Raw genomic sequence first — 26593 nt, forward strand, 5'->3', positions numbered from 1 at the left:
TTGGTCTGGTGTGGGATTCATGAGTTTCAAAAAAATACTACTGGAGGGAGAGCTGAGCAGGAGACCAAGTGGAAACCAGTAGCTGCTGGGCGGGCGGCCTGTGTCCTCCTGCATTCCTTCTGCGGAGTCGCACACCATTCCCCAGAGTTTTGCTTGGTTCCCATGGGACTCCTTTTTGGGATTGGTCCGGCCATGTCAAGAGCCGCTCCCAAGCCTGCTGGGAACGGGCTGAGGGGCACAGGACATGAGAGCCGAGCCTCATGGGAAAGTGACAGCTTTGCTTGCCCCTTGAGGGGTGACGGAACCACAAGTCAAATCCCAAAGCCACGACCCCCTTCCACCGCTGAGATGGATCCTTGCTCGAAGCCATATTCACCCCACCCAATCAAATCTACTCCTGAGAGGGTGGGCGCCCAGCTCCCTGGGATGGGGTCTGTCTTGCAGCAGGAGAGTCAGAACTGCAAGGAACATGTTTATAAGACAACAGAACAGCGGGGAAAGTGGGGGCTGGGAGGGACACTGAAGGAGCCAGGAAAGCAAACCATGTAGGACTTTGTGGGTCTGGCACCATCACCTCTGGGGGGACCTTTCCTCTCACGGGGGACAGGAGTGCATGTGTGCCTGTGTGTGTGTGTGTGTGTGTGTGTGTGTGTGTGTGTGTGTCAGGGAGGGGGCAGCAGGAATTGATTTGCAAAACCAAGGAATTTCATTGCAGGGAGCGTGTTTTCTGAATTCTAAGTCAGGACAGGTAGTCTGATCCAGTTTCTTCTGGGTGCACAAGGCTTCCTAGTCCCTCCTCCCACAGAGTGTGCTCCTGGACCAGCAGCAGAGAGGGCGTCACTGGGGAGTTCAGCAGGAGTGCCAGGTCCCAGGCCCCGACCCCGATCTGCTGAACCAGAATGTGGGGTGCAGCCACCTGCATTTTACCGAGTCCCCAGGCCGTTCTTGGGCACAATCAAGTTTGAGAGACCCAGGTCTAGGATTCCTAAGAGGAAACAGAAAAGTTGGATGGTCAGGGACTTTACCTTCAGGTGTGAGTTGGCAAATCTGAGATCGAGTTTGCCTGGTTAATAACCAGCAGTGACCGACTCCCAGGCTCTAGGACCCTGCCCCCTGGGCTGGAAGTGGTCTGTTTTCAGGGGAAATCAGGTGGAGCCCCTGGACTGGCCTCACCGCAGTCATTGGGTTTTCTGACTCTTGGGAACTTTTTCTATAAAGTGTGGGGCAGCAGGGGGAGGGGGGTGCTATGCCCTTGTAGTCCTGTGACGGCGTGTTGCATGTGTTCTCTTGAGCTGTAAATAAAGAGCTGATGGTTAATTAGCTGCCTTCGTGTTTCTGTCTGCCTCTCCCAGAGATGATCTGTGCGTGCAGGTGGGGAACACGCTTAGGGCATTTGGAGGGGACCCTAAGCCTAGTGTTTCCTCCGCCACATCTTGGAGCGTTTGCTCTGAGCTCGGCCGTAAACCAGTCAGAGTCTCTATCCTCACCTGGCCCTCATCCTTCTCCTTCAACCAGAGCTCTTGGTGAGAATTCCCTATCTTGACCTCCCTCTCCATTTTAGGGTTGGGGCAGCTGAAGTCCCAAAGAGATGACAAGACTAGTCCCAGCAGGCTCGCCTCATTCGGGACCTGGGCGGCCACGTGCAGAGAAAAGCAGACGCCACCTTCAGCAGGATGGGGAGGAACAGAGTGCCGCCAGCTGACGCCGCTGGGGCCTGGGCAGGCTCAGATGCCGTCTTGGGAAAGGGCATGCATTGGCAGTGGGGTGGGTGGGGAGGCTGGCTTAGCACCAGGAAGTCCATCTCTTATCTCTGCTGACCAGGCCCTGCTAGGCCTGGCTGACTGTAATACAGAATGAAGCTGTGTTATGGCTCTGAGTGGCTCCACGTTCTAAAGCCAAGCCAGGGCCCAGACTCTCCTGCGGGCCAGGGTGACCACAGACATGGGAGGCCCTTAAGGGCCTGTTGTCCCTGTGGGAATCTCCCAGCCCAGACACCACTGATGGACCAGATTCTGCAGCCTGGATGGTTGGGAATCCTGGGTGTCCCAAAACACAGGCCGAGGATTCCCAGCAACAGGATTCTCTGGGGGAGAAAACCCAAATTTCCAAGCTCCCGTGCCTATGACTCAGAATCTCTAAGGATGCGGCTTGGCAAGCTGCATGTTTGATGAGCCCCCTGCCCTAGGTTTGAGAACTGCATCCTCAAACCTTCCTGAGAACTCACTTTCCTCCCCACTCAGGCCTCCAGGTGGTTGGTGAGCCTCTCGCTGAGGGATGGTTCTAGGGAACGGAGCCCAGAAGCCTCCTTTCATAGGAGCCTCAAGAGTCCTTCCCTTGCTGGCCCAGCTGCTCAGCTCTGCCATCGTAGTGCACGGCAGTCAGACAACACTGGAAATGGATACGCACAAATGACAGAGCACGGGTGTGTTCCGGTAAAATTTTATTCACACAGAAGGGCGACAGGCTGGATCTGCCCATGATCCGTAGTTCGCCAACCCCCTACGCTATACTGCTGACTCCTGGGTAACACGTTTTGCAGAAAGGTATGCTAGACTTTTAAAAACTGTTCTGTCCTGGGACGTCAACTCAAATCCCTCTCTACTCATGAAGGTCAGAGCAGTTGCCAGGGAGGAGTCAAGGTCAGTCGAACCCAAGGCCACAGGGATTTCTCTGCTGGCGGCCTGGGTGCTGCACTCAGGGGATCGGGTAGCTGGACTGGGGGTGTATCAGCCAGGGTTCTCCAGAGAAACAGAACCAATGGAATTTGTATTTATCTATCTTTAAATATGTCTGTGTATTTGTATGATCTCTTCTCTCGATAAATATTTATACAGATTTGTTTTAAGGAACTGGCTCACATTATGGCAAGGGCTAGTAAGTCTGAAATCCATAGGGCAGGCCCGCCGGCCGGCAGGAATTGGTACTATAGTCTCCAGACCACATCTCTGAGGCCTCAGCTTTTGCTTTTAATGGCATCAACTGATTGGGCGAGGCCCACCCACATGATGGAGGGTACTCTCATTTACTTGAAGTCAGTTGCTTGTAGATGTTGAACAAATCTGCAAAATGCCATCACAGCAGCACTCAGATTCATGGGCAATTAAATCCTCACATACTCCAGCTGGCCAAGATGAGACAGAAAATCACATCCCAGAGGGGCCTCTCAGGTTCAGCTCCCCAGTTCTGGATCACCGCCTGGGGGCACATGGCAGAGTTGTCTTTGGTGTGTCCTGAAGTTCTGGGCTTTCTCTCTCCTTTGTCAGCTTGAGTCTCAAGTGGCAGCAGTGACCGTCATCTGTCATGTAAGTGGGCACACGTGTCCTAGTGTCAGGACATGAACTCCTGGTGGGCATGGGGTGGGGTCAGGTGGATGACGGACACTTGGATAAGCAAGTGGCAAAACAGAGGCACTCCTGTCCCTACCTCCGACCCCTCCATGATGGCGTATCCTGAAACCTACATATTTGTGCCTGGGGGACCACACCGGGGACTGGTCCATCCAGTGGGGCAAGCCGGTCGGTCATCTCTGGACATTGTGGTCCTCAATGGTCTCTCCATGCCCCAGCCTTGACCTTGTGTCAGTGCCTGGCACAAAGCGGAGTGCATGGTGAGAGAGGGAATACATTCATCCAAACACAACCATGAGCTCATTTATGGAGCTGGGCCCACGACCAGAGGCACCCTCCTCTTGTGTAGCTAGAAATTTGCAGAGCCCCCTTTTCAGAGCAGGCCAATGAAGCATCGAGAAATAAAGGTCAGTTGTCCAAAGTAGTGTAGCTGGTTAGTGGCAGCACCCGGAACCTCAGCCAGGTCTCTCTGACTCCAAAACCTGAACGTGTTCACCAAGGTCATGCTGCCTCTCATATGCCACAAGTTTGCTGAGCACCTACTAGGAGTTGGTCACCAGTCCTCCTTGTCCCCCACTGTCCCCCCCACGCACACCCAGGTCATAGGAGCTTCTCGGTGCATTTGGAGTCACCAAGGGGACAGGAGTTCTGCTGGGCAAGCTCCAGCCCTGAGTTGCCAGAACCAGAGATCATGCACTCACCAGGCCGCCTTCTAGAAAGCCCCTCGGGTTGAGGCCCCTCTCTGGGGCTTCCAGAGGGTGGAACCTGTGGAGGTACCCTGCCTGAACCCACTTCCCCATTCTGCTCTTGTGTCTCCCCCCGCACCCCGCCACACACCTGGGCGCAGGCTCCCCTACTGTCCCCCAGCGAGGAATGTGAGACCTCAAGGAGCCTGTCGCAGACCTGGACCCGAAAGCCCTCAGCACTGAGCCGGCCCAGCAGAAGGGTGTGGAAGTAAACAGCAGGATAAAGGCCCACGGCAGATAGGCATCTTGGGGGCTGCAGGGCCCGGGGCCATAACTGGCCTTGCTTGTGTATCTGAGCGATCACTAAGGTATAACCACACCCCTCAGATGCCTCCCTTGAAATTCCAGCTCCAAGCACGTGGAGAGATGGGAAGCCTGACAGAAAAAAGGTGGCAGCCTGAACTCAGGACAGACCGACAGATCTGGGACAGGTGGTAGGAGGCAGAGGTACGTAGTTAATGAGAACCTGGGCACGCGCGCGCGCGCACACACACACACACACACGCGCACACACACATGCACGCGCGCACACACACACACAATGACATAAAGAGGGTTGCTGGAGTGTAGACCATGGGGTTGACAGGTACAGGGTGTGGAAGGGGTGTCCTGGCAACAGCTTCTTCTGGCTGCCTTCCCTGTAGCTGGCATCTCACACAACCTTTGTTTTCTGCCTCTTCCACGCTCACCAAGAGCTCCACGGGGCATTCTGACATGTTCTCTGACGCCTGCCATGAGCTGCGGGCCTCTGTGGGGTCGGGGTAATATCACAGAGTGTCCGGTGAGGACAGGACGGGGCTCACCCTGCAGCCATGTTCAGAGGACCCCGATGAGGTGACCAGGCCACAGGGACATTGGGAATTACGGTCTCGTTTTAAAGCTCAAGGGAGAGTCTTCAAGGAGCCTGACTAGAACCTATGAAAGTCAGCCATGGGTGCTGCTAGAAGTTCGAATTCTGCACCCCTGGAACAAATACATCAGAATCAGCCCCTACCACCTTCCCCCTGTGTTTTAATCAAACATAAAAACAGAAGTGTCCTCTAGAAAGGAGATCTCTCCCACCCCCTGGCAATGTCCAGGCACCTCCAGAAAACCAGGAAAAGAGAAGTAGCAGGTTCGTCCACCCCAGCTCCCTCTGGGCCCGGGGCTGCCCCAGGATCGTGTCTCTCTCCTGGCCCTGCGTGAATGGTGCTGGGGACGCGGTGACTTTCCTGATGAGTTATATGGCATTTGATACTTTCGGGATCTTGGCATCCACTAGAGACTGGGTTGAAGGACAGGGAATGAAGCCTGGGAGCCCGAGAGAGTCACCCCAACCCCAATCCCAGAGGGTTCCTTTCTGTTCCATCAGCTCCTGCCCCCGTGCCCTGCTGTCTGCTCAGGGCAGCTGGCCTTCGGAAAAAGGAAGACCACAGCCACGGATCCAAAGGCCAACACCAACCAACAAAACTCGCAGGCCTTCCCTGCAACCCCACTAGACCTTAGGTCAAGAAACAGAGCCAGCGGGTTAGAGACAAGCTGCCACAAACATTGGAGGACAGGTCTCCAGGTCAAACCCCAGAAACAAGCCCTGTGTCAGCAGGGGACATGGCTCTGGGTCTGCTTCCAGGCCCTTCTCTGATGCACTTCCTGCCGGGGCCCTGCTCTCCGGCAGGCGCGTGTGACTTTCCGACACAGTGTTTAGGTGATGTTCTCGGCTGTCTTTCTTCCAGCTTGATTTGCCCACTCGGGAAAGGACGTGGCTGGGCCCCGTCATGATTGTGGGCCTCCAAGGGCGCTGAGAATCAAAGGCCGCGGGTTGGAGGGTGGGAAACCTTCTCAAAACCTTTTCATATTCGGTGCCTCCTTGTGCCTCACGCAGCACCACCCCCCGCCACCCCGCGGACTGATGATCACTGTTTTCATTGTCAAAATTCAGAGGGACTCAGTGACAGATGAAATGACATAGATACAAAGTGGCTGCTCTGGGGGTGGGGGTGAGGCGTCGGGGTGAACCGCGGAGTCTCTGCTAATAGGAAAGGGGGGAAGGGCATCTTCTCTCCATCGAAGGGGTCTGCCTGGCATTTATCCATTGATCGAGGGCCAGGACCTGCTGGGAGATGGAGCAAGATGCTGTGGAAAGGACATCTCTCTGCCTACTGAGCATTTATGAAGCGCCAGGAGCTGGGCCGAGCATCCTTTGTAAAGCATCCCACGTGACCCCAACAGTCATCCTGGGGCTCTGTGTGGATCCCTAATTTGCCCAAATCACTTTGCTAGGAGGGGGCAAGGCAGGGATCCAAAAGCACCCCTTTCCCCAAAGGACACCAGCAAGCCGGGGAAAGAGAGGGGACAGTGCTTGTGATGCAGGCGAGCTGCGTCTTGAGCATCCCAGAATGGGAGGTCCCGCAGGACCCACCAAGAGGGTCCTTGGCTTTGTGCAGGATGAAGAGAAAACGTGCACCAGAGGAAGTGACCACAGAGTTTAATGAATAGCGTGAGTGACCACGTGCAGTGGACGGAGAGTCTGGGAGACCTGGAAAAGAGAATGAGCCTTGTCGTCAGCTGGGGTTAGGGGTTTCTGCTGGAAAGGAGTCTGGGGTACGTGTTCCTTTGGGAGTCCAGGGTAAGGTCAGATAAAAGACAAGTGGTGGTGAGTCACAGGTGGTATCTTTTTTTTTTTTTTTTTAAGATTTTATTTATTTGACAGACAGAGATCACAAGTACGCAGAGAGGCAGACAGAGAAGCAGCAGAGAGGAGGAGGGAAGGAGGCTCCCCACTGAGCAGAGAGCCCGATGCGGGGCTCAATCCCAGGACCCTGAATCATGACCGGAGCCAAAGGCAGAGGCTTAACCCACTGAGCCACCCAGGCGCCCCTAACAGGTGGTGTCTTATAAATCATGGAAGGGAGGGGGATATTGAGGCCAGTGTCTGCCGAGGTTTGCTGGAAGCTAATGTCAGGGATGTGTTTGGGATCCGGCTCTTCTTAGGTGTTACCAGGTGTTTGGGGTGTAGGACAAAACTCAGAGACTGGTTAACTTCTTTGCTTCCCCTGGAAGGGGGAACATAGCTTCTCTGGCTTATTTAGAGGCAAATAGGAGTAAATGGGGCCAAGCTGCCAGACACTGGGGATGGAGCCTTTCTATTTTTATTTCTATTTCTTTTTTCTTTTTAGATGTTTCCTGCATGGCTTGTTCCCTCAGGCATTGTCCCCAGAGCTCTGAGAAGCCACACGAGTATGTAGGTGCAGACTCAAGACCCAGCTTCATCTCCAGCATTGTGGAAAAGGATTGTGTGTCGTGGGGCTTAGCCCTGTGCTCCCCTCTGCTGTCGGGACAGCGTCCAGGGGATGCAGGAAAGACATGAGGGTTTGAAGCCAACGGCTCAGAACGAATTCTTCAAATGTCTTGGGTGCATAAAAGGTGGTCTTACTAAGGTACAGAGACAGGACCCCTGGGCAGAAAGAGCTGCACCAGTGTCCTGAGGAGTGGCCCACTACATACTCTCAAGTTGGGAGGGGGTTAGGGATAGCGGGAGTCCCTAAGGAATTTTGGAAGCAAGGTTTCTAGCATCCTGAGGGGGCTAGCTGTTGTTGGAAAAAGGTCATTTATTACTGTCTGTAAACCCTTGGTCGTGAGACCCTTTGGATGTGTCTCGGTGGGTCAGATGCTTGGGGGATGATTGCCAACACGTGTCTTGCGGGGTAGAGATAAAGGAATTCTCCAAAGGAATTTTTATAGGTTAAAGTAGACGTACAGGATCCTGGGGGTCGGGATAAGATGGCCTTTTGCCCTTAGCAAAGTATTAACATCGGGGCAGCTGAGTTCCTAGAGGGAAGTCACTCGGCCTGTTTCAAGGATTTATCGGTGGGCTGCAGGTGGTAAGGAAATTTAATTTTTCTTTTGCCTCCTTCCTGGGAGGAAGGCACTTCCCAGGGTTCCCATGTTGCAATGCCTAATTAAGCAGATCATCTCTCAAAACATTCTCAAGAGATTTCATTTTTTTCCCATCCCATACTTCACAAGTGAATTTGAGGAAAGCCTGTTTATTTATATTTTTTTAAGATTTTATTTATTTATTTGACAGACAGAGATCACAAGTAGGCAGAGCAGCAGGCAGAGAGGTAGGAGGAAGCAGGCTCCCCGCTGAGCATAGAGGCCGATGTGGGGCTCGATCCCAGGACCCTGGGATCATGACCTGAGCCGAAGGCAGACGCTTAACTGACTGTGCCACCCAGATGTCCCAAGAAAAGCCTGTTTAAAAACCGGTCATTACTAGTGACTTTCTGGTGTATCTCCTTAATGAGCTCCTCATTGTCCTAGCCGTACGCTGGCACCTATGCCTATTTTCATCTCCAGTACCACGGAAAGGCCTTGTGCCTGACACAGAATCCTGGGCATCCACGGGTAGACTTTGAGGGGGTCTGCATGTTTTATGTACACAGCTCCCATGCAAGCTTTGCCCATGGTGACTTTGGCCATGTCACCCAAACTGTAACAATTTCTCCATCAACAAAGCAGGAGTTGCTACCCTACCCCATGAGAATTAGAGAAGTGAAAAGAGTGGTGAGCCTTTCAAAAACCAGCAGGACTGACTTGAGTGGCCTCCTGGGAAGATCCTGACTATCGTGGCACCTGGGGACAAGCCGGGGTGGGGGCCGCTGGCAGGTCTTCCAGATGCCCGTGATGGGAGGAAGCGGGGGGGGGGGGGGCACATACGTGTTCAGCGGGTGTGTGCTGGTTCAGTCCCCGAGTGCTTCCTATGTGCCAGGCACGGGGCTGAGCACGGAGGATGCGAGACCCAGTCTGGCCGGTGGGACAGATAAGAAACAACAAATAAGTAAACGGAGAGGCCATATCTGCAGATACTGGTACGCGCTACAAAGAAAATGAGACGGGATGCCACACCATCTTGGAAAACAGTCTGGCAATTTCTTAAAAAGGTAAAGAGACGCCTGCCATACGATCCCGTCATTCGGCTCCGAGATATCTACGCAAATGGGTGTCCAGTGACCGGGCCCTGAATGAATGAATGACTGTTCTGCACGTCCGCATTGAAGGTACAAAGGTAAAACTCGGCTGAAGCAGGCAGGACGGGTGGAGGATAGGACAGAGTTACACTCGAATTCCAGAAGCGCGTCATGAAAGCCATCACCCCAAAGCCTCGTGGAACATGCTGGGTGGGGGCCGACGTGTCCTTGCATAGTCGGGACTGAGTCATGGCGGAAACTCTGGCTCCTTTGAGAACAGTCACTTTCCTTTGTTCCCGAGAGCTGCCCCCAACCCTAGCCAGCTGGGCTTTGTGCCCCCACCCCATGCCTCCTGCGCCAGCTGGTCATGGTGAACACAGTGTCACTGTGTGACCGCCGGCGACATTCCACAGACCCAGCCCTGTGTTTGCTCCCGCGATCGGTCTTCCCCTCCTTACCTTGCCCCATCCTTTGCGTATCCAAGCCTGGGCTGCGGTTTCCTGAGATGGGGCAGTGGCGCTAAGAGGTGAATGTCAAGTTCCCAGAGCCACACCCTCTCGGTCCCCAGCCCAGGTTCATACCAACCAGTGACTTGGGCAATCCTTCCAACTTCTCTTAACCTCATGCTGTGTAAACAGGATGAGGACAATACCCACACCATGGGGTCACTGGGAGAATTTACTATTGAGAATTCACTGCAGAGCGTTCTTTACCCTGCCTACCACAAATTAAGTACTTAATTAATGACGGCCTTAATCTAGGACTTGCATTTTCTCCTTCTCATGATCATGGTCTTGTTACACACCTACAGACGTGAATGAAACACCTCTAGGATCTCAGGTGGTTGGGGACTATTTCTTAGAAGAGCACTGATAGAGGCACCTGGGTGGCTCAGTTGGTTGAGCCTCTGCCTTTGGCTCAGGTCATGATCCCAGGGTCCTGGGATCCAGCCCTGTGAGAGAACTGAGCCTTGCCTCAGGCTCCCCACTCACAGGGCAGCCTGCTTCTCCTCCTCCCTTTACCACTCCCCCTGCTTGTGCTCTCTCTGTGTTTTCTCGTTCTGTGTCAAATATATAAATATAATCTTGTAAAAAGAGAGGATTGATGAATAATAATGTAATGTCATAATATCCAGCATTTATTGAGGAATTGTGATCTCTTCTAGGGATCACATAACCAGTAATTAAGAATTATACTGAATAATAGTGGCCAATCCTGATTTAGCACTTACTATCAGCGACGCCCTGTTCCTAATGCTTTTTGTGTATTAACAAATCCTAACAACACTTTGATGAAGAAAAACTATTAGTATCCTCATCTTACTTATGAAAAAACTAGCACAGAGAGGCAAAGCAACTGGCCCAAGTTCAACCAGTAAGTGGCAAAACCAGGATTCAGATGCCTCTTCCCCTGCGTGCTAACTCTGCAAAGATCAAACTAGGTGTAGTCATTTCCTGTCGCCTGGTCGGGAGGACTGTATTTCCAAACAGGGTATTAAATTAGGCCAGTAGTCCCTGAAGCCCTGCAAAAGTCCCACAATTCCAGGCAGTGTTGTGGTTTCTCCCTCCCAGAAACGAGAACAAGCACTCAAACCGACTCTAAGGAGACCCTTCCCCCAAGTGACTCTAATAAAAGCTGGTGTTCTCCAAATGAAAATTTTTCTCTGGTTATGGATGAGGGATGGGTTGGGGAGGGATGGGGGTGGGAATTACTGTTCTTGTTTGGGATAGGGAGAGCGTGGTCAAGTCTTAAGAGAGATGCCAGGTAAGACAGCCTTTTCTTTTTTTATTATTATTAATTTTTTAATTTTTTTTACAAACATATAATATATTTTTATCCCCTGGGGTACAGGTCTGTGAATCACCAGGTTTACACATTTCACAGCACTCACCATAGCACATACCCTCCCCAATGTCCATAACCCCACCACCCTCTCCTGAACCCCCTCCCCCCAGCAACCCTCAGTCTGTTTTTTGAGATTGGGTCTTTTATGGTTTGTCTCCCTCCCTATCCCATCTTCCTTCATTTTTTCTTTTCCTACCCTCCAAACCCTCCATGTTACATCTCCACTTCCTCATATCAGGGAGATCATATGATAGTTGTCTTTCTCTGATTGACTTATTTCACTAAGCATAATACCCTCTAGTTCCATCCACGTCATCACAAATGGCAAGATTTCATTTCTTTTGATGGCTGCATAATATTCCATTGTATATATATACCACCTCTTCTTTATCCATTCATCTGTTGATGGACATCTAGGTTCTTTTCATAGTTTGGCTATTGTGGACATTGCTGCTATAAACATTCGGGTGCGTGTGCCCCTTTGGAGCACCACGTTTGTATCTTTAGGGTAAATTCCCAGTAGTGCAATCGCTGGGTCATAGGGTAGCTCTATTTTCAGTTTTTTGAGGAACCTCCACACTGTTTTTTAGAGTGGTTGCACCAGCTTGCATTCCTACCAACAGTGTAGGAGGGTTCCCCTTTCTCCACATCCTCGCCAGCATCTGCCATTTCCTGACTTGTTAATTTTAGCCATTCTGACTGGTGTGAGGTGGTATCTCATTGTGGTTTTGATTTGTATTTCCCTGATGCCGAGTGATGTGGAGCATTTTTTTTCATGTGTCTATTGGCCATCTGGATGTCTTCTTTGCAGAAATGTCTGTTCATGTCCTCTGCCCATTTCTTCACTGAGTTATTTGTTCTTTGGGTGTTGAGTTTGTTAAGCTCTTTATAGATTTTGGACACTAGCCCTTTATCTGATATGTCGTTTGCAAATATCTTCTCCCATTCTGTCAGTTGTCTTTTGGTTTTGTTAACTGTTTCCTTTGTTGTGCAAAAGCTTTTGATCTTGACAAAATCCCAATAGTTCATTTTTGCCCTTGCTTCTGTTAACTTTGGCGATGTTCCTAGGAAGAAGTTGCTGTGGCTGAGGTCGAAGAGGTTGCTGCCTGTGTTCTCCTCAAGGATTTTGATGGATTCCTTTCTCACATTAAGGTCCTTCATCCATTTTGAGTCTATTTTCATGTGTGGTGTAAGGAAATGGTCCAATTTCATTTTTCTGCATGTGGCTGTCCAATTTTCCCGGCACCATTTGTTGAAGAGGCCGTCTTTTTTCCACTGGATATTTCTTCCTCCTTTGTCAGAGATTAGTTGACCATAGTGTTGAGGGTCTATTTCTGGGCTCTCTGTTCTGTCCCATTGATCCATGTGTCTGTTTTAAGACAGCTTTTTCTTTCCTCGATTCTTCCCATTTACAATTGAGGGGTAGACCGTGTTTAGATAAAATCTTTTTGTTCTCCATTTTCCTTCCTTCTGGAGACAGGTGTGTCCTATAGGTTTCCTGCTGGCTTTCCAGCTAAATTTTCCTAAAGTTTTTGGTATACAGATTCCAGGGGACTCCAACCATCGTATCGATAATGACCTTCTGTATTGATAATAACAATAGCTCGTCTATACTGCTCATTTACTACGTGGCAGGTGCTGTTCTGGGCACTTGACCTTGACAAAGACACTATCCTTGACCAAATTTTCGTTAGGTTCCTCTGAGCCCTCTTCTAAGCTGGGCCTGGCCTTCTCTGTTCAGCCTGTCCTTGCTGAGACTGCAGGATCCGGTTTTAGCAAGAATCCTACTGAGTCAGTTGAGCGAGGATCCCCCCCCCCCCCACACTCTAGATAACTGGTCACCCTCCAGATCTGATCAAGTTCCCCATCCCCCATCTTTGGTGTCTAAGTCCGGGGCTGCTTCTAGCAAGAATCCTGCTGTTTAGCAAAAATCTCCCCATCCTTTACATCTCCTCTCGGTATTTCCCACCCATCGGTCCCTCCGTCTGTGCCTGTGCTGTCTGTCCCGGAAAGCGAGTTTCCGCACTCTCCCCCTACTGCAATACCCCTCTGGCAACAGTCCTGAATAAACTCTCCCTTACCGCTCCAGCAAGTGTCAGGATAATTTTTTCACCGACAACATGAATGAGTTCATCCAACCTCACAAGGATCCTAAGAGGTAGGTATCCTCAACGTCTCCCCTTAGAAGCGAGGACGGAGGAAGGAGAGAGGATGCCCTCCGGGGTGAGACATCAGCCCTTGGCGCCTGGACGTTCCCCCGAGCTCTTCGGCTGCGGGTGGTCCCATCAGTGCATCTGTGGGGATACGAACCAAGCAAGATCCCGCGCCCTTTGCGACACAGAACCCCACACTCTCCAGCAGCCGGCGGAACTGCGTGGGAGGCAGCAGGAGCCAGAGAAACCCGGAGGAGGGCGCGAGCGGCGGGACGCCGTCTCCTAGCAACCGGGTCTGAGATCACGTGACCTGCCTCACGTGGCCGGGCGGGGCGGGGCGGGGCCCGGCAAGTTTGTTTCCCGAGTTCGGAGCCCAGGAGCCCCCGCGGTTGCCGCGCAGGTGCCCTCCGCTGGGGTCGGGATGGAGCTGCCTGCGGTGAACCTGAAGGTGGAGACGGGCAGGGCGCGGTGCGGGCAGGGCGGGTCCCCCAAAGTGTGTGGCCGGGGCGGGCGGGGTGGGGGGGGGGGAACGTTTGATTTTTTTCAAGAAGGATTTCAGAAGGGAGAGGGTCGACAGCTCGGGGCAGGAGGGGGTGGTGGGGAGACAGCGGGAGACGTGGACCCCGGGTGGGAAGGGGGTGAGCAGACCGGCCGTCGCAGGGAGAGGGATCCAGGGAAAGGCCCGCAGGAAGACGGAGGGCGAGCTGGAGGCGGCGGAGGAGGGAAAGGGCCGCCGGTTCCCCTTTCTGGCCTCGGCGCCTCCGGCCGCTCGCCCCGCGGGAGCCCGAGGATCGCTCGGGCCTGCGCGCCCAGAATTCCGCTGGAGAGAGAGAGGGAGGGAGCCGCGGGGTGGGGGCGGGCCCTGAGAGCCCCGGGGAGGGGGGGGGAGGGTCCCGGCGGCGGACACCTGCCGGTCGCCGAAAGAGGGGCTGGACGGTCCACCTGCACGGCCAGCGCCGCCGCGCTGCTTCGTCGGCTTCATCAGCTTAAGAAAACCCGAAATGCCCAGACCAGTGGTTTCCAAAGCGCTTAAATCCAGCGTCCTAATTTCGTAAGAAACAGGAACTCCAATAGAAGTTACTTAGACGCAGAAAACCCCAACTTTGTGCCTTTAGGGAGACACTGCGAAGCTTCCTGGGGTGTCTTCATTTCCTGTGGCATGTCCTCAGCTCCTGGGTGCCCGCGGCTTCTTCATTTTGTCCCCGCCCCCGGCGGGCTCTGCTTCGGGGCTGCGCGGGCCCCAGAGGGGCTGGGGCCTTTAGCTTTGGTCAGGCAGGTGTGAACGTCGGCCCAAACCTGCCATTTGGGGTCACGGTGCTGTCCCCTTGAGACTGTATCCAAAAACGCCCTTTTACTTCCAGTGACAAAGCACTTAGCACACGTGGTACCCAGCACGGAAGGCCTCTGAGGGACAGAGGAGCACAAAAGTACACGTGATCCACGCGTGGGTTACTAGACTTCACGGGGCAGATTTCCCTTATCCTCATTTCCCTCCCAGAGGCTTCCAGCCAGTTCGATTTATAGCAGGAAACCGAGGTGTGTTCGTATCAGCATTCGCTGTGTTCCAGGCAGTGTCTGAAGTCAGTGCCCCCTGCCTTTTCGCTGATGAGAGTTTTGCCTAAAATCATTCCTAAGAGAGCATCAGGTCAAACGGAGAGGGCAGGGAGCCCTGGTTCCTGGAGCATCTGTGGGGTGCCAGGCGGTTCATTTGATCCCAGCCACCTTCTGAGAAAGCTGATATTGTCACCTTTTTTACTCCTGAGCAAACTTCAGCTGGGGCAGATAAGTAATTTGCCAAAGTCCCACAGGGATTAAGTGGCAGAGTCCGGCTTTGAACCCACTGGGGTCAGACTTCAAAGCCTTGCCCTTTCCTGGCCACCAGTTAGGGCTGGCTTTGGCTTTGATGGTTTCCATCCACTGGAAGGGCTTAGTCTGTTTGGGACTTTTTTGGTTTTCGGGGTTTGTTTGTTTGTTTGTTTGTTTTTGAGCAACTTTATGGGGCTACAGTCCAAGCACGCCCACAGGTATGAGCTGTGCTGGCATTCTCTGCCCCAGAGTGAAACGGGGGGCCCTTCCCTTGGCTTAGGAAACAGGACCCTGTGTTTCCAAAGGTTTTAGCTGCTACTAATCAGAAATAAGTCAGTGCTTGGAGGCCCTGAAGGGCCAAGGTTGCCAGGAACATAAAGGACATCCTGTTGAAATTGAATTTCAGATCAACAGTGGACAATTTTTCAGCATAAGTATATGCTAGGCAATATTTGGATCATACTAACAAAAGGCTTATTAACCAAAATTCAAAACTAACTGGGCGTCTTGTATTTTTGTTGTTAAATCTGGCCACTCTAGGGAGGGCGGCTGTCGACTCCTTGCTTGTAGGCTCTTAAGTGGGATGTTGTGAGATCAGGGCTGCCCGGGAGCTGGGAGAGCGCACCCTGTGGACCTGCCTTCCCTCATTTCATATTCCGTGGTATTTGGTTGAATCCTGTTCATGCTCAGCCCCGCCAGAGCGGTCAGTCGTGCCAGTGATCAGAAACAGCTGCCGCAGGCTCTTCACACAGAGGGCCCTAACTGAGTCCCATCCGGGAGAAAGGACATTTGACAAGCTTAGAAAGGAGCAGACTGGGGCTCGGGAGGTCTTGTGAAAAAAGGCCCAGGGAGCAGTGTAGCATTTGGTTAAGGACTCAGCAAGCCGACTTCCTAATGGCGGTGATGAGAATGGCCGCGCACTGAGGGCTGACTACCCGGCGGGCACTGTGTTGTGTGTTTCGCACGCCTCTCCACCTCCCTGTACCACTAGATCCACAGAACAGCTCGTGACACAGGCGTGATGGTCCCTACTTCATAAAAGGGCAAACGGCAGTTTCGAGAGGTCAGGTGCCTTGCCCAAGATCACACAGCGTCCACGGTCATGGAGCCCCGGCTCCCTGGGACCAAATCTGCATATCTGACTTGGTTGCCCACTGCCCGACTCTGCCTCCCTGGCATGGCGTTCCTGACTTGCGTCTCAGCCTCAGCTATCCTTGGGGACCTTTCTACCTCACGTAACGGGCTGTGTTTACACAGGACTAAGAACTGGATTCCCCATATTGATCTGTCTGTTGACCTTAGGTCTGTCCACGGCCTGTCTAGGAAGTCTCCTTCCGCCCCATTCGCCCCTGGGCCCTTCGGTAGCAGACGAAGGGTCTGAGCCCTGGTCCCCATGTCCCCTCGGCTTCTCCTTAGCCTTCCCTTCTGGTTAAACCTCCTCATTTCCCTCCTCCCTTCCCTTACTCTTCGAGATCCTGATGGCGAAGCATAGTCATGACCGCTTACTAGCTGCGTGACCTTGAGCAGGTCTCCTAACTTCTCTGAGGATCCTTTCCTCACGGTACAAAGAAGATAAAAATAAACCCTACCTTCTAGGGTGATAGGAGGAGGATCCCGTGGTCCCGGAGCTGGTGGGGCAGTACATTTCTAGTAGCAGAAAAAGGCAGACCAGATAGAGCGATTGGGACACTTGGCTCTGAGCTCTCTTTCTGTAAGCGTCACGTGTGGGCCGATTGCTTAATCTCCCGCTGCCTCAGTATCTTCCTCAGTAACAGAACATGACTGCCCCCCCTGTCCCATGTGGTGGCCAAGTGTTCAGGGCAGTGCAGACACATGGCAGGCAGGTCCGGCCTGGTACCAGGAGTTGTGTTGTTGACGCTGTTAACACAGGATGCCTGTTCCATACGGGTACTTACGGTCATGACGTGGTCATTCCGTGGATTCGTACAGGGACCGTGAGACACCTGTCTCTGTGCTTGAGGGATAGCAGGTGGGAGCGGGGGAGGAAAGGGATTGCCTCCATTTCAGAGACCAAACCTGGGGCACAGACACAAAGGGACATGACCCCTGGACCAGAACCCAGGCCTCCACTCCAGCACCTACAACCCCTGCCTGCTTTGCCTCATCCGCCCTCTCCTTCCCCGTCTTCTGGGGAAGAACCAGGCAGCCCCCGGGCACCGAGCACTATATGAAGAGTCCAGGAGCTCCGGTCTGTCTTTGCTCTGGTGCAGCTGGGAAGGGCTGCCCAGTCACATTCTCAGAGGCCAGAGCCTCCCTCCCCCAGTCTCTCAGGCCATACCTGAGAATCCCTGGTGTCCCCTTGGTTACCGGAAACCTCCCCAGCAGTTGGCAGACAGTCCTTTGTGCTGAGATGAGTCACTGTTCCCTCCTGTGTCAGGAAGAGCTGGGCCCATTTTGGCTCGGTCGCTGGTTGGAGCACTCCTGGACAGCAGGCCTCTGTAGGCCTGGGTGGCTATGCCCTCCCATGACAAAGATGGGGAGACGGAGGAAGAGGAGACTTTGTCTTCTGGGGGTTTCTATTCCCAGGGGCTTAAGAGATGTGATCAAAAGCTGCTAAGTTTCTTAACTATAAAACAAAAGTGAGGGCACACGGAGGGGACACAATATGTCCTTAGGGATCCTCTGTATTTCCAGGTTGCGCTCTTCCCAAACAGGTGACTGAGTTTTGGACTTCGGGCAGCCGCTTACTGCATGTTACAGGTCTCTCTGGCTCTTGGCTAAATCTTTGTCTCACAGGTGACACAGAGCCCTTTCCCCACAGGCTTGCCTGCGTATCCGCTAGTTTCCGGGTCTCAGCTTTTCACCTTCCCCTCGTCAAGCAGGGCTCTGCAGGGCCAAGAAGCACCCATGTGTTAAAAACCCGTGGTGTGCGTGGTCGGGGTGTGAGAACCAGAGCACTTGGAAATGAAGATGGTTTCTGGAACACAAGCCAACAGCAGGCAAGGCTCAGGTGTTGATTTTCAGAAGGAAGGTGTTCATGTGAGCTGCCTCCCCCGTGCTCCCTTCCTCGGTGTCTTCTCTTAGTCTGAAAGCCGGACACCAGGACCACTGCAGCTTGTCACATGCTATGGTCTTTGAGGCAGGGTTTCTCCCCTCTGTGGGCAGGGTTTCCTGTGAAGACAGAGGGGGTAGTGGTTGGCTCTTGAGATAAAGATCAGAATTCTTCCCCACAACCCCCAGGCCTGGTCCTGTCCACCCCCAGCTTCCTGTCTGTCTTCCACTGTCTTCCATCCAGCTACATTCGTTTGTTTCCAGAATGTTCCATACCGGGTGAAATGTTTGAGAAACTTAGCGCCATTTCATCCTGTCTCACGAGCCTCTGGGAAAAGAAATCCACGGCCGACTAAGCCTCCTCTCCCTCGATCTCCCCGTCTTCATAACGGGAGGAACACACCCGCCCAGCCCCAGAGAGGCCATGTGGTCAGGCAGCACCAGGATCACAGTCAGGTTTGAGTTGTGGCTCTGCCACGGGGCAGCTATGTGACCGTGGGCAAGTCACTCGCCTCCGAGCCTCCCACTTCCTCAGCTGTAAATGGTGCTTCCGTGGGCTGTGAGGGTTAAGCACGTCCGCGTACAGAACACAGCGTGGTGGCCACACTTAGGAAGCGTCCAGAGCAAAGAGGGGTAGCCGGTCACGGAGCTGCCGTCTCGAGCCAGCTTTCTGTGGTGTAGACGGTTCGTCAGGGGCACTGGTCCTTGCGGAGCTCTTCTCCCAGCCTAACGCCTTGCTTTCGAGCCACGGTGTCTTTGGGTTCACTGGCGCGGGGCCTGGGGGTGAAGGTGGAACGTCGCGGCCTCCTGCTCCGATTTGAGCTCCCCCCACGTGCAGAAAACGTCCTCCTTTGTCACAAGCTCCCCTCCGCTGAAAGCCCAGTCTCCCCCTGCCGTGTGAAGGTTGGGAGCAGCGGAGTCAGACTTACACTTGAACTCGAGTCTCCCCGCACACCATGGGTGGAATCTGGATCAGCGTAATTTTCCTTGGAGTCTAGTTTTCCCATCTGTGAAACGGGAACAATCATGGTGTCTGTTCCAGAGGCTTTTGTGAGGCCCGAAGAAGGGGGCGCGAGGTGTTTGGCGCAGAGCAAGTGTACGATAAATAGTACCTCTTCTCGGACGGCTTTCCCCTCCACAGCCAGAGTTCTTTCCTACAGGTGCAAGCCACACTTCTGCCCTTTCACCGGTCTGGAAGCCTGGGCTGTTCACTGCACACTCGCTTCCAGGCTGGTACACTGCTCCCGCCCCGGGCTCTTGGCAGCCCCCCTCCCAGCTTAATGCCCTTAGTCACTTGAGGAACTCCTTCAAGGTCCCTCGTCTACCACTGGGACCCCATGGAAGCTCCTGACTCAGGACTTCTGGTCCCCTGCCGATTCGGGCCCACCCCCTCCTCCTCTTTTGGGCTCTGGGTCCTGCCTCCCCATTGGTCTTCCCACGCACCCCCTCTGGAACACCTTGCTCTCCTCCCTTTGGCCTGGGTGGTCCCTGCCCGTCCCTGAGCACAGACCGGCCTCCTCTTTCAGAAGCTCCAGCCAACAGCTGCCCTCCCCTCCCCGGAGCATCTGCTGCCTCCTTCTTTATCTGCTTTCCAAGAAGGGCCCTTCTGATTACCAGGAGTAGAGACAAGTTCTAGTAAAAAGGGCTGTGATTTTAAGGACATATGGGACAATGAAAGGGTTTGTGGAATGGTGCAGAAATCTAGAAAAAAGCCAGAGGGATTTTTTTTTTTTCTTAAGCCCTACCAAGTTCCTTGCTTGCAGAAAAGCCTTCCGTGGCTTCCCTCCCTGCATTTAGGATGAAATCCACGCTCCCTGCTGAGGCCCTCAAGGCCCGCCTCTTCCCCTGGTCTCCTGCTCCCTCATCCTGTTTTTCCCCTTTTGCCTCTGGTGCTCTCTTGATGCACGGGGCAGACAACGCCTGTGCCCCATACCGTACCCCAGCTCCGGTGTGCCAAGGAACCAGCCTCTTGTGAGTCCCACGCCGCCCCTCCCCCCCAGCCGGTTCCAGTCCAGGTATATCCTCTGATGCCAGCGCTGACTGTGAAGCAGGAGGGGGTGTGGGTGTCTGCTGCCCCAAGGGAGTAGGGCAGAGCCCTGTGGCGGCTCCCCCTGGCCTGACCTGCGCTCTTCCTCCTTCACGCCAGCTTTGCTCACTGTCGCTGGTGTTCTCTTGTTTTTGTTTTGTTTTAACAGACATTTGTAAAGCCGTGTTAGGTGCTAGACGGGGGCTTCCTGTGTGTTCTGCCTCCAGAAGCTCGCCCCACCTCTCCCCAGATGGTGTGTCACTCCTCATTCTTTTCTTTCCTTCCCGCAGATGATCCTGCTGGTTCACTGGCTGCTGACGACCTGGTGAGTGACTTCGCAGGTGTCCACTCCTGTGTCCTCCTGTCTCCCGGGATCCGGGTCCACATCCCCCCCCCGACCCCCCGGGCTCTCATCCACGTGTCTCCCTGCCAGTTCCAGAACTAAATAACACCTTTGTCAAGAATGTCATCAGCAAGCTCCCCAGGTCCCAAGAATGTCTGAGGGGCAGGCATTTTCCAGAAGCCTCTGCCATCACCCCTCCCCCCCCACCCAGAAGCTTTGTCTTCATCCTAGGGGAGGTGGCTGGCCCAGGACAGTCCCCACAGCTCAGATCCTCCTCCAGACATGCCCAGGCCTTTTTTAGGGGCTTGGCGTGACTCTGGTGCCTCCCCTAAAGCCTTTGTATCTGGAAGGTATGAGGTGCTAAAGCCAAGGGGCTAGTCTCACATAGCCTGCTGGACTCCCCAAGGCAGCGGGGGGTGTTTGCCAGCTAGAGCTCTGTGTGTCTTTGACCTTGGGTCCATCACTTAGACCCCTGAGTCATTTTGTCAACTAAAATGAGAGCATGACTAACCTTCCTAGTTACCTTGTGAGGTCATTGGATGGTGAAAGCCCCATTTTAGAAACTGTAATAACCACTAACATTTCCTGAGGGCGTCCAGGAGCCGGCTCAGCAAGTAGATACTTCATGAGCCTAGACCCGGGGTGGGGTCACTTGCTTAGGGGTGGGCCGCACTCTTACATCACACTCCTGCCCAGAGACGGCAGACTCGGGATTCAGATGGACCTGGCGTGGTCCTGGGTGAGCCGTGGTCCTTGTTAGGTTTCCATCTGTAAAATGGGTGTAAGGCTGACACAGCCCTCAGGGGCTCTGTGGGAGAAGCAGGTTGTGTTCATCCGACACTCCCTGGGGCCTGCGACAGAGGGAGGTTCGAGCATTGCGGACTGATTGCTGTCTGTTTCACCTGCTGAGCTGCGGGGCCATTGCCCTGCCGAAGCAGGACTGGAGACCGCTGGCTTCCGTGGGCGTGTTGCCAACCTCGCCGTACGCTGCACGTGTAAAATGGCTGGGAATAAAGCAGACGGTGAAGGTCATGGCTAATGACTGGGGGAAGCAAGGTCTGAATAGACTTCTCAGTCATACCCCTGAAGATTCTGAGCTGTGGTCTGGGCGCCCCCCAACCTGCCCCGCACTAGCTTCTTTAAAACCAGAAAACCAAAAAGGCAGGTGACTTATTCAAAGACTATCAAGCCGAGTCTTGTTCTACACTTCACAGCTTTGCTTACATTCTCTGTGGGGTTCGCTTCAGAGTCAAGTAAGTTAATGAGGCGCCCCACTGCGTGCGGGAGCCCCCATGACTACTGTGGGTGAGGGCGTGGCAGGCCTCTGGAGCCCCGCTGTCTGGATTCAAATGCCATCCCCGCCCCTTAGAAGCTGTGTGGCCTGGGGCAAGTTCCTTGATCTCTCCATGCCTTAGCTGCCTCATCTTTAAAATGGGGATCATGATCATGCCTCCTTTCTAGAGTTGCTAACATAAATGCACATAAGTGAGTTCATTTAAAGCATCGAGACCCGTGCGGGACATTTTTTAGGGGCTCTGTGTTAACTAATATTTTCACTGGGTTGACGAGCCAAGAAGTAAACCTATCAGATGGTAGTTGGTAACGATGCCCTAAAAAATAAAATAGGAAGTCACAAGCTGGTATTTAAAACTAGGTGGTTGGGGAAAGAGCCTCGGCGTCCACGTGGGGGCTGAGACTGACCGGGCAGGGCTGTGTTCAGAGAAGAGGACGCCGTGCGGGAAGTGGCTGGAGGACCAAGGGGGCGACAGCTGCATCACAGGCCACGGCCCACGGGGCTCCTCGGGCCACGGGAAGAGTCTGTATTTTATTGCAAGGTGGGAAGGAAAACTGGGGGAGACTCTCAGCCGAGGAGTGACGTCCCCAGATTTACACGACTCCTGGCTGTTTGGAGAAGGGCCTGGGTGGGCAGGAGTGGAAGTAAGGAGGCCCGTGGGGAGAGGCTGCGGTGACAAATCCTGGCCGGAGAGGATGGGGTTTTGGAGCCGGAGGGATGTGGCCAGATTTGGGATCCACTTGGGAAGTACAGGCAGTGGGCTTTGCTGACGTTTCCAGGACCCAGCTGGGGAGGAGGAGAGCAAGTGCCCTGTGGCCTCGTCGCAGAGGGCCCGGGACTCAGAAGCGGGGAAGAGGGGCCTGCGGGAGGGGAAGGGGCGGGCCCCTGTGGGGCGGTCACCTGACATGACCCGGGTGCTCCTTCCCACAGGGGCTGCATCACGTTCTCCGGCCCTTACCCCTGGGCCAACTTCACCATCCTGGCGGTGGGCGTGTGGGCCGTGGCTCAGCGGGACTCCGTCGACGCCATGAGTCTGGTGAGGCGGGGGGAGCAGGGTGGTCCGTGGCCCCCACTCTTGCCCCCTCACCCATCCCAGTCCTGTCTCTTCCTTGTAAGGAAGGGGCCCCGCACCTTGCCCCCTATTTTCCATTTCTTAAGCCTTGTGAAGAAGCCGTCCCCAGCTACCAGCCCAGGTGTGTCCTCACTAGCCTGACCCACTTCTCGGCCTGCGGGACTCCGAGAACCCTGAGTCTGCTGGTTGCCTTCCCCGAAGGAAGCACGGGTGGGTCCCCCGAGGCGCCCCAGCTTGGCTCCTCCTCAAGGGCACTGGAGCATGTCCCTGGTAACCCGCTTCTAGGGCCCTATTAGTGGGGAGGGCTGTGGTGGGAGCCCCATGGAGAGGGAGCTCCTCTACCTCGTGAGGTCAGAGCAGACACAGCCCCGAGGGGCAACAAGAGCTCCCACGCAGGCCTGTCGGGATGACTGAGAAGGGGGCTCCCATGGTGCAGATGGATTGAGTGAACTCTAAGGGACCTTCATTTCGAAGGTTCTAGAACCAAGTCTGGTGCCCCACGTCACAGGGGGAGTGGTCCTGCCTGGTCCAGACCTGGGTCCTGCCAGCTAGCCGATCTGTTTTCCAGCAAGATCTAAGGACACAGGTGGGCAGGGACGGAGCTTCCATCTGGCGTACGTGGTAGGGCAGCCGTGAGCGCGGGACGGAGCATCAGGGAGGGCATAAACCCTAATGGCACGTGATCACCCTTGCAGTTTCTCGGTGGCTTGGCAGCCACCATCTTCCTGGACATCGTCCACATCAGCGTCTTCTACCGGCAGGCCAGCTTCACGGACACACAGCGCTTCGGTGCCGGCATGGCCATCCTCAGCCTGCTCCTCAAGCCCTTGTCTTGCTGCTTCGTCTACCACATGTACCGGGAGCGCGGGGGTGAGCTCCCGCTCTGTACTGGTGAGGCCACCACCTCCCGCTGGCTCCCTGACTGACCTCTCGCCAGCCAGGGTGCTGGCAGCGCCGTCTCCCACGTCTCTCCTGTCTCTGTCTTGCCTGACCTGCAGCCCAAGTGAGCTCACCTTGCCCTGCAGGACAAGGGCTCAAGGCACGGGGGCGGTGGGGGCGGGGCCTGGTGCCAACCCCAAAACCAGGCTGCGAGGGATAAACGCTCCAGTCTCTGCTGCACGAGCCCAGCGCTCCTATCCCCGCCTGCCGTGAGCTTTCCCGGGCATCCGACTGCGGGCAGAGTTGGCAGCGGGACCAGAACTTAGTCTCAACCCCAGCACTGAGCGCCAGTGGAGCGCCGAGGGCTCTGGCCGGCCTGCAGCCTGAGGCCTGTCAGCATTCCCGGGGCCGGCCCCTCCTCTCAGCACCTGCCAGCCGCGGGCCTAGAACCTGCCTTCCTGCCGTGTGGGGTCTGGGTGGCCAACGGAGAGGGGCTGCTGGCTTGCGCCACGGAGCCTCGGCCGAAGCTGGCCCTGAATTGGCCCTGCTCACATCCCGGTCACCTCAGCCAGGCCCACCGCAGCCCCTCCCACACCCCTGCTCATGGCGGCTGGGCCGTTTTCCTGTTCTCTCTTACATACAGCTCATCTCCTTTCTCGGAGAGGTGGGGAGAGAGTGGGGCGGTGGTCTTTCACTGTTCCCTCCCAAGAAAAGCGGCCCAGAGGGGCCCATGACCCACCTAGGGAAGCATCTGGGCCAGGGCAAGAGGGGCCTGCGGTCTCCCCGGGACTGATCTCAGCATTGCCCTGGCCTGCCCTGGAGTTAGGGGGGCCCAGTAACATTTCTCCCATTAGGCAGATGAGGGAGCTGGCGCCCAGAGCCCCTGGGATTTGTTCAGGGTCAAGTGTGCAGGGCAGGGAGGGGAGCAAAGAGCATGGGCACTTAGAGCCCTCGCCCCTACCCTGCACCCCCATCCCAGGGCTCTGGGCTCTGCACACTGTGCCAGCTCTGGGCTTTCTGGACCAGTAACATGGTGTCCACTGTGCCCGGGGTGGGGGCGGGGAGCCTGCGAGCCCAGGGCTGGTCGTCCATCTGGAGCTCAGATGCTTGCTGTTCTGAGAAGGCCCCAGTGTCATGGCCAGGAGCACTGGCTTTGGGCTTATGCTGCCTTGGCTTGAATTTCCGTGTCCTCCACTTCAAGCGCCATACTGGGGGCAAGTCAGTTCATCTCTTTGACCCTCAGTTTCTCCATCTGTAAAGTGGGGCCACCCAATACCTGCTCGGGGGGGTTATGGGAGGATTGGCTGAACACCTGCCAAAAGCTGGGGGATCTGCTGTCCCTGTCACTGTCGTTCCTGGTGAATCTTGGTTTGGACTTACAGTAGACTGTCGTGAGTCTTCACCCTTCGTTTTTTCCTTCCCCTCCACCCCCAGGTTTTCTTGGACCATCACAGGAGCGCAGTGGCTACCAGACGATTGACTCACCAGAGGCGCCCACAGACCCCTTTGTAGGCTCAGAGGGCAGGAGTCACTCCCCACAAGGGTACTGAAGCCAGTCCACTTTGCCCAAGTGCAGGGGCCAGTGGAGCAGACCCCAGAGATGGCCCAGGCTGCCTTGCCCTCCTCGTGCCTCGGATGGCATTCTAGAGCTGCCCCTGACCTCCATGTCCCTTTCCTGGACTGTGTTCTCCTGTTCCCCATCACCCCAGGCAAGTGCCCTGAGTGGCCAGGAGCCCCATGCACACCTGTCCCAGACTCTCTGAGGCCTCCCCTCCCTTTGAGGTACCCCACTGGTCTGAGGCTGGCAACCGTGGTCATTTTCCTCACGTCCATTAGCAGCTCCGTGCAGCCCTGTCCAGCCATACCTGAGCCAGGCCTTGCCCACAGTTGGTTGACCTTGCCCACAGAAGCTCTGAGAGCTTTGGATCATGGTCAGCCCCCAGCGCAGTCCAGCATGGAAGTGAGGTCCCTGTGCTTCTCATGCCTAGTAACTTGGTGCTTGGGGACCTTGGGGCTGGAGGCAGGAGACGTCTGCAGCCCGGAGAACCCCCATGGCCGCCAACTGCCCTTCCCATGGCCATGGCATTCAGGTCTGGGGAATCCGTAGCTGGGGTGTTTTGAGCCATGGTTAATCTCCCAGCTGCCCTGGGGGCCTGGACCTGCCATTCCTGGGAAGATTTCTCCTTTGAATCCGCAGGGAAGCTGGCTGGGCTTAGGGGCCGGCCTGCTGTGGCTGGAGGAAACACATGCTAGTAACCCAGCTTTGGCCTAGCCTCCGTCCCAGCAGCAGAGGGCGCTGTTCAGTGCGGGGGGAGGGGGGGCCGGGGCATCTGTGTCTCTGGGTCCGATGACTTGGGTATGGGTTTGCCTCCCCCTCAGCCACGTTCTGGCTGTGTGCCTTTGAGCGACTTAATGACTCTGGCCTCAGTTTCTTCTGGAAAAGAGCCAGTGCCAGCCCTGGGGGTGATGACGTGAACAAAGTGTGTAGTGCCTGGCCCTGCAGCTCCCCAAGCCACAGTGAAGCTGGCGGGTTGCTCCTAGATCCTGTGATGATGTGGGGTCAATAGGCGAGGGGTGACCTCTCCCTGGCAGACCCTGTATCTTGGTGTCCGGGCCGACTGGGACCAACACCCGTCCAGAAGCCCCAAGCCAGGGTCCTAATCTATATCAACTGGACCGAGTGTTGACCTCTGGCTCTCCCAGGCCATCCTGGCTTGTCTCCGAGACAAGAGAGATCAAGGCCTAGTGCACAACCCCACCACCCTCCTGTATCCATCCATGCCCTGGGGTTCAGTACCTGTTACCGCCGCGCAAGGGCTGCAGGGCTCAACTCTGGTGCCTGCTCTCAGGGAATAGACTTATAAAGAGTCCTCAGTCAGGAGGCAAGAGCTCCAGAAGAGACCCCTGGGAAGGGACCCGTGTTCTGGACCAGAGTGGCTGCACGTCCATTAGCAGGAGAGCCGGAAACAGCTACACCATCAAAAGGAGACAAATAAATAATCTGCGACACATTCGTTGTATGGCTGTGGTTCGGCAGTTTGTGGGAATAAACCAGGCCTCTTTCTGTGGACACGGGTCGCCCTGTGTTGTGAGCAAAACAGATTCCAGGATGGCATCAGCA

General features: G+C 54.9%; 1 protein-coding gene and 1 non-coding gene across 6 annotated transcripts; one reads left to right on the forward strand and one right to left on the reverse strand.

Moving 5' to 3' along the window:
• Positions 1-7246: 7246 nt before the first annotated feature.
• Positions 7247-7429, reverse strand: LOC131810682 (small nucleolar RNA SNORA73 family). The gene has a single exon (XR_009345662.1). It is a non-coding gene; the product is annotated as a small nucleolar RNA SNORA73 family (small nucleolar RNA).
• A 5919-nt stretch (positions 7430-13348) lies between these two features.
• AGTRAP (angiotensin II receptor associated protein) lies at positions 13349-26542 on the forward strand. Of its 5 annotated transcripts, none has more exons than XM_059136560.1 (6): positions 13349-13488; positions 20175-20209; positions 22452-22557; positions 22680-22803; positions 23289-23463; positions 24907-26542. In XM_059136560.1, the coding sequence occupies exons 1-6, from the start codon at positions 13462-13464 to the stop codon at positions 24950-24952; spliced, it is 513 nt and encodes a 170-aa protein (XP_058992543.1). In that variant the 5' UTR covers positions 13349-13461; the 3' UTR covers positions 24953-26542. The 5 variants fall into 5 exon arrangements, with proteins under 5 accessions (XP_058992543.1, XP_058992542.1, XP_058992541.1 ...); XM_059136559.1 differs by lacking the exon at positions 22680-22803 and adding an exon at positions 23102-23179; XM_059136558.1 differs by lacking the exon at positions 22680-22803 and adding an exon at positions 23102-23179 and having other exon boundaries at positions 13350-13488; positions 23289-23484; positions 24907-26481.
• Positions 26543-26593: the final 51 nt, after the last annotated feature.

Source organism: Mustela lutreola, chromosome 10 (genome assembly GCF_030435805.1).
Source record: "Mustela lutreola isolate mMusLut2 chromosome 10, mMusLut2.pri, whole genome shotgun sequence".
Classification (NCBI taxonomy): domain Eukaryota; kingdom Metazoa; phylum Chordata; class Mammalia; order Carnivora; family Mustelidae; genus Mustela; species Mustela lutreola.

Excerpts from the sequence above, each read along its gene's own strand:
- AGTRAP (XM_059136558.1), top strand. The coding sequence starts at position 13,462 with ATGGAGCTGCCTGCGGTGAACCTGAAG. Across the intron at positions 20,210-22,451 it reads CACTGGCTGCTGACGACCTG|GGGCTGCATCACGTTCTCCG; the intron begins GTGAGTGACTTC and ends TCCTTCCCACAG. Across the intron at positions 23,485-24,906 it reads TGAGCTCCCGCTCTGTACTG|GTTTTCTTGGACCATCACAG; the intron begins GTGAGGCCACCA and ends CTCCACCCCCAG.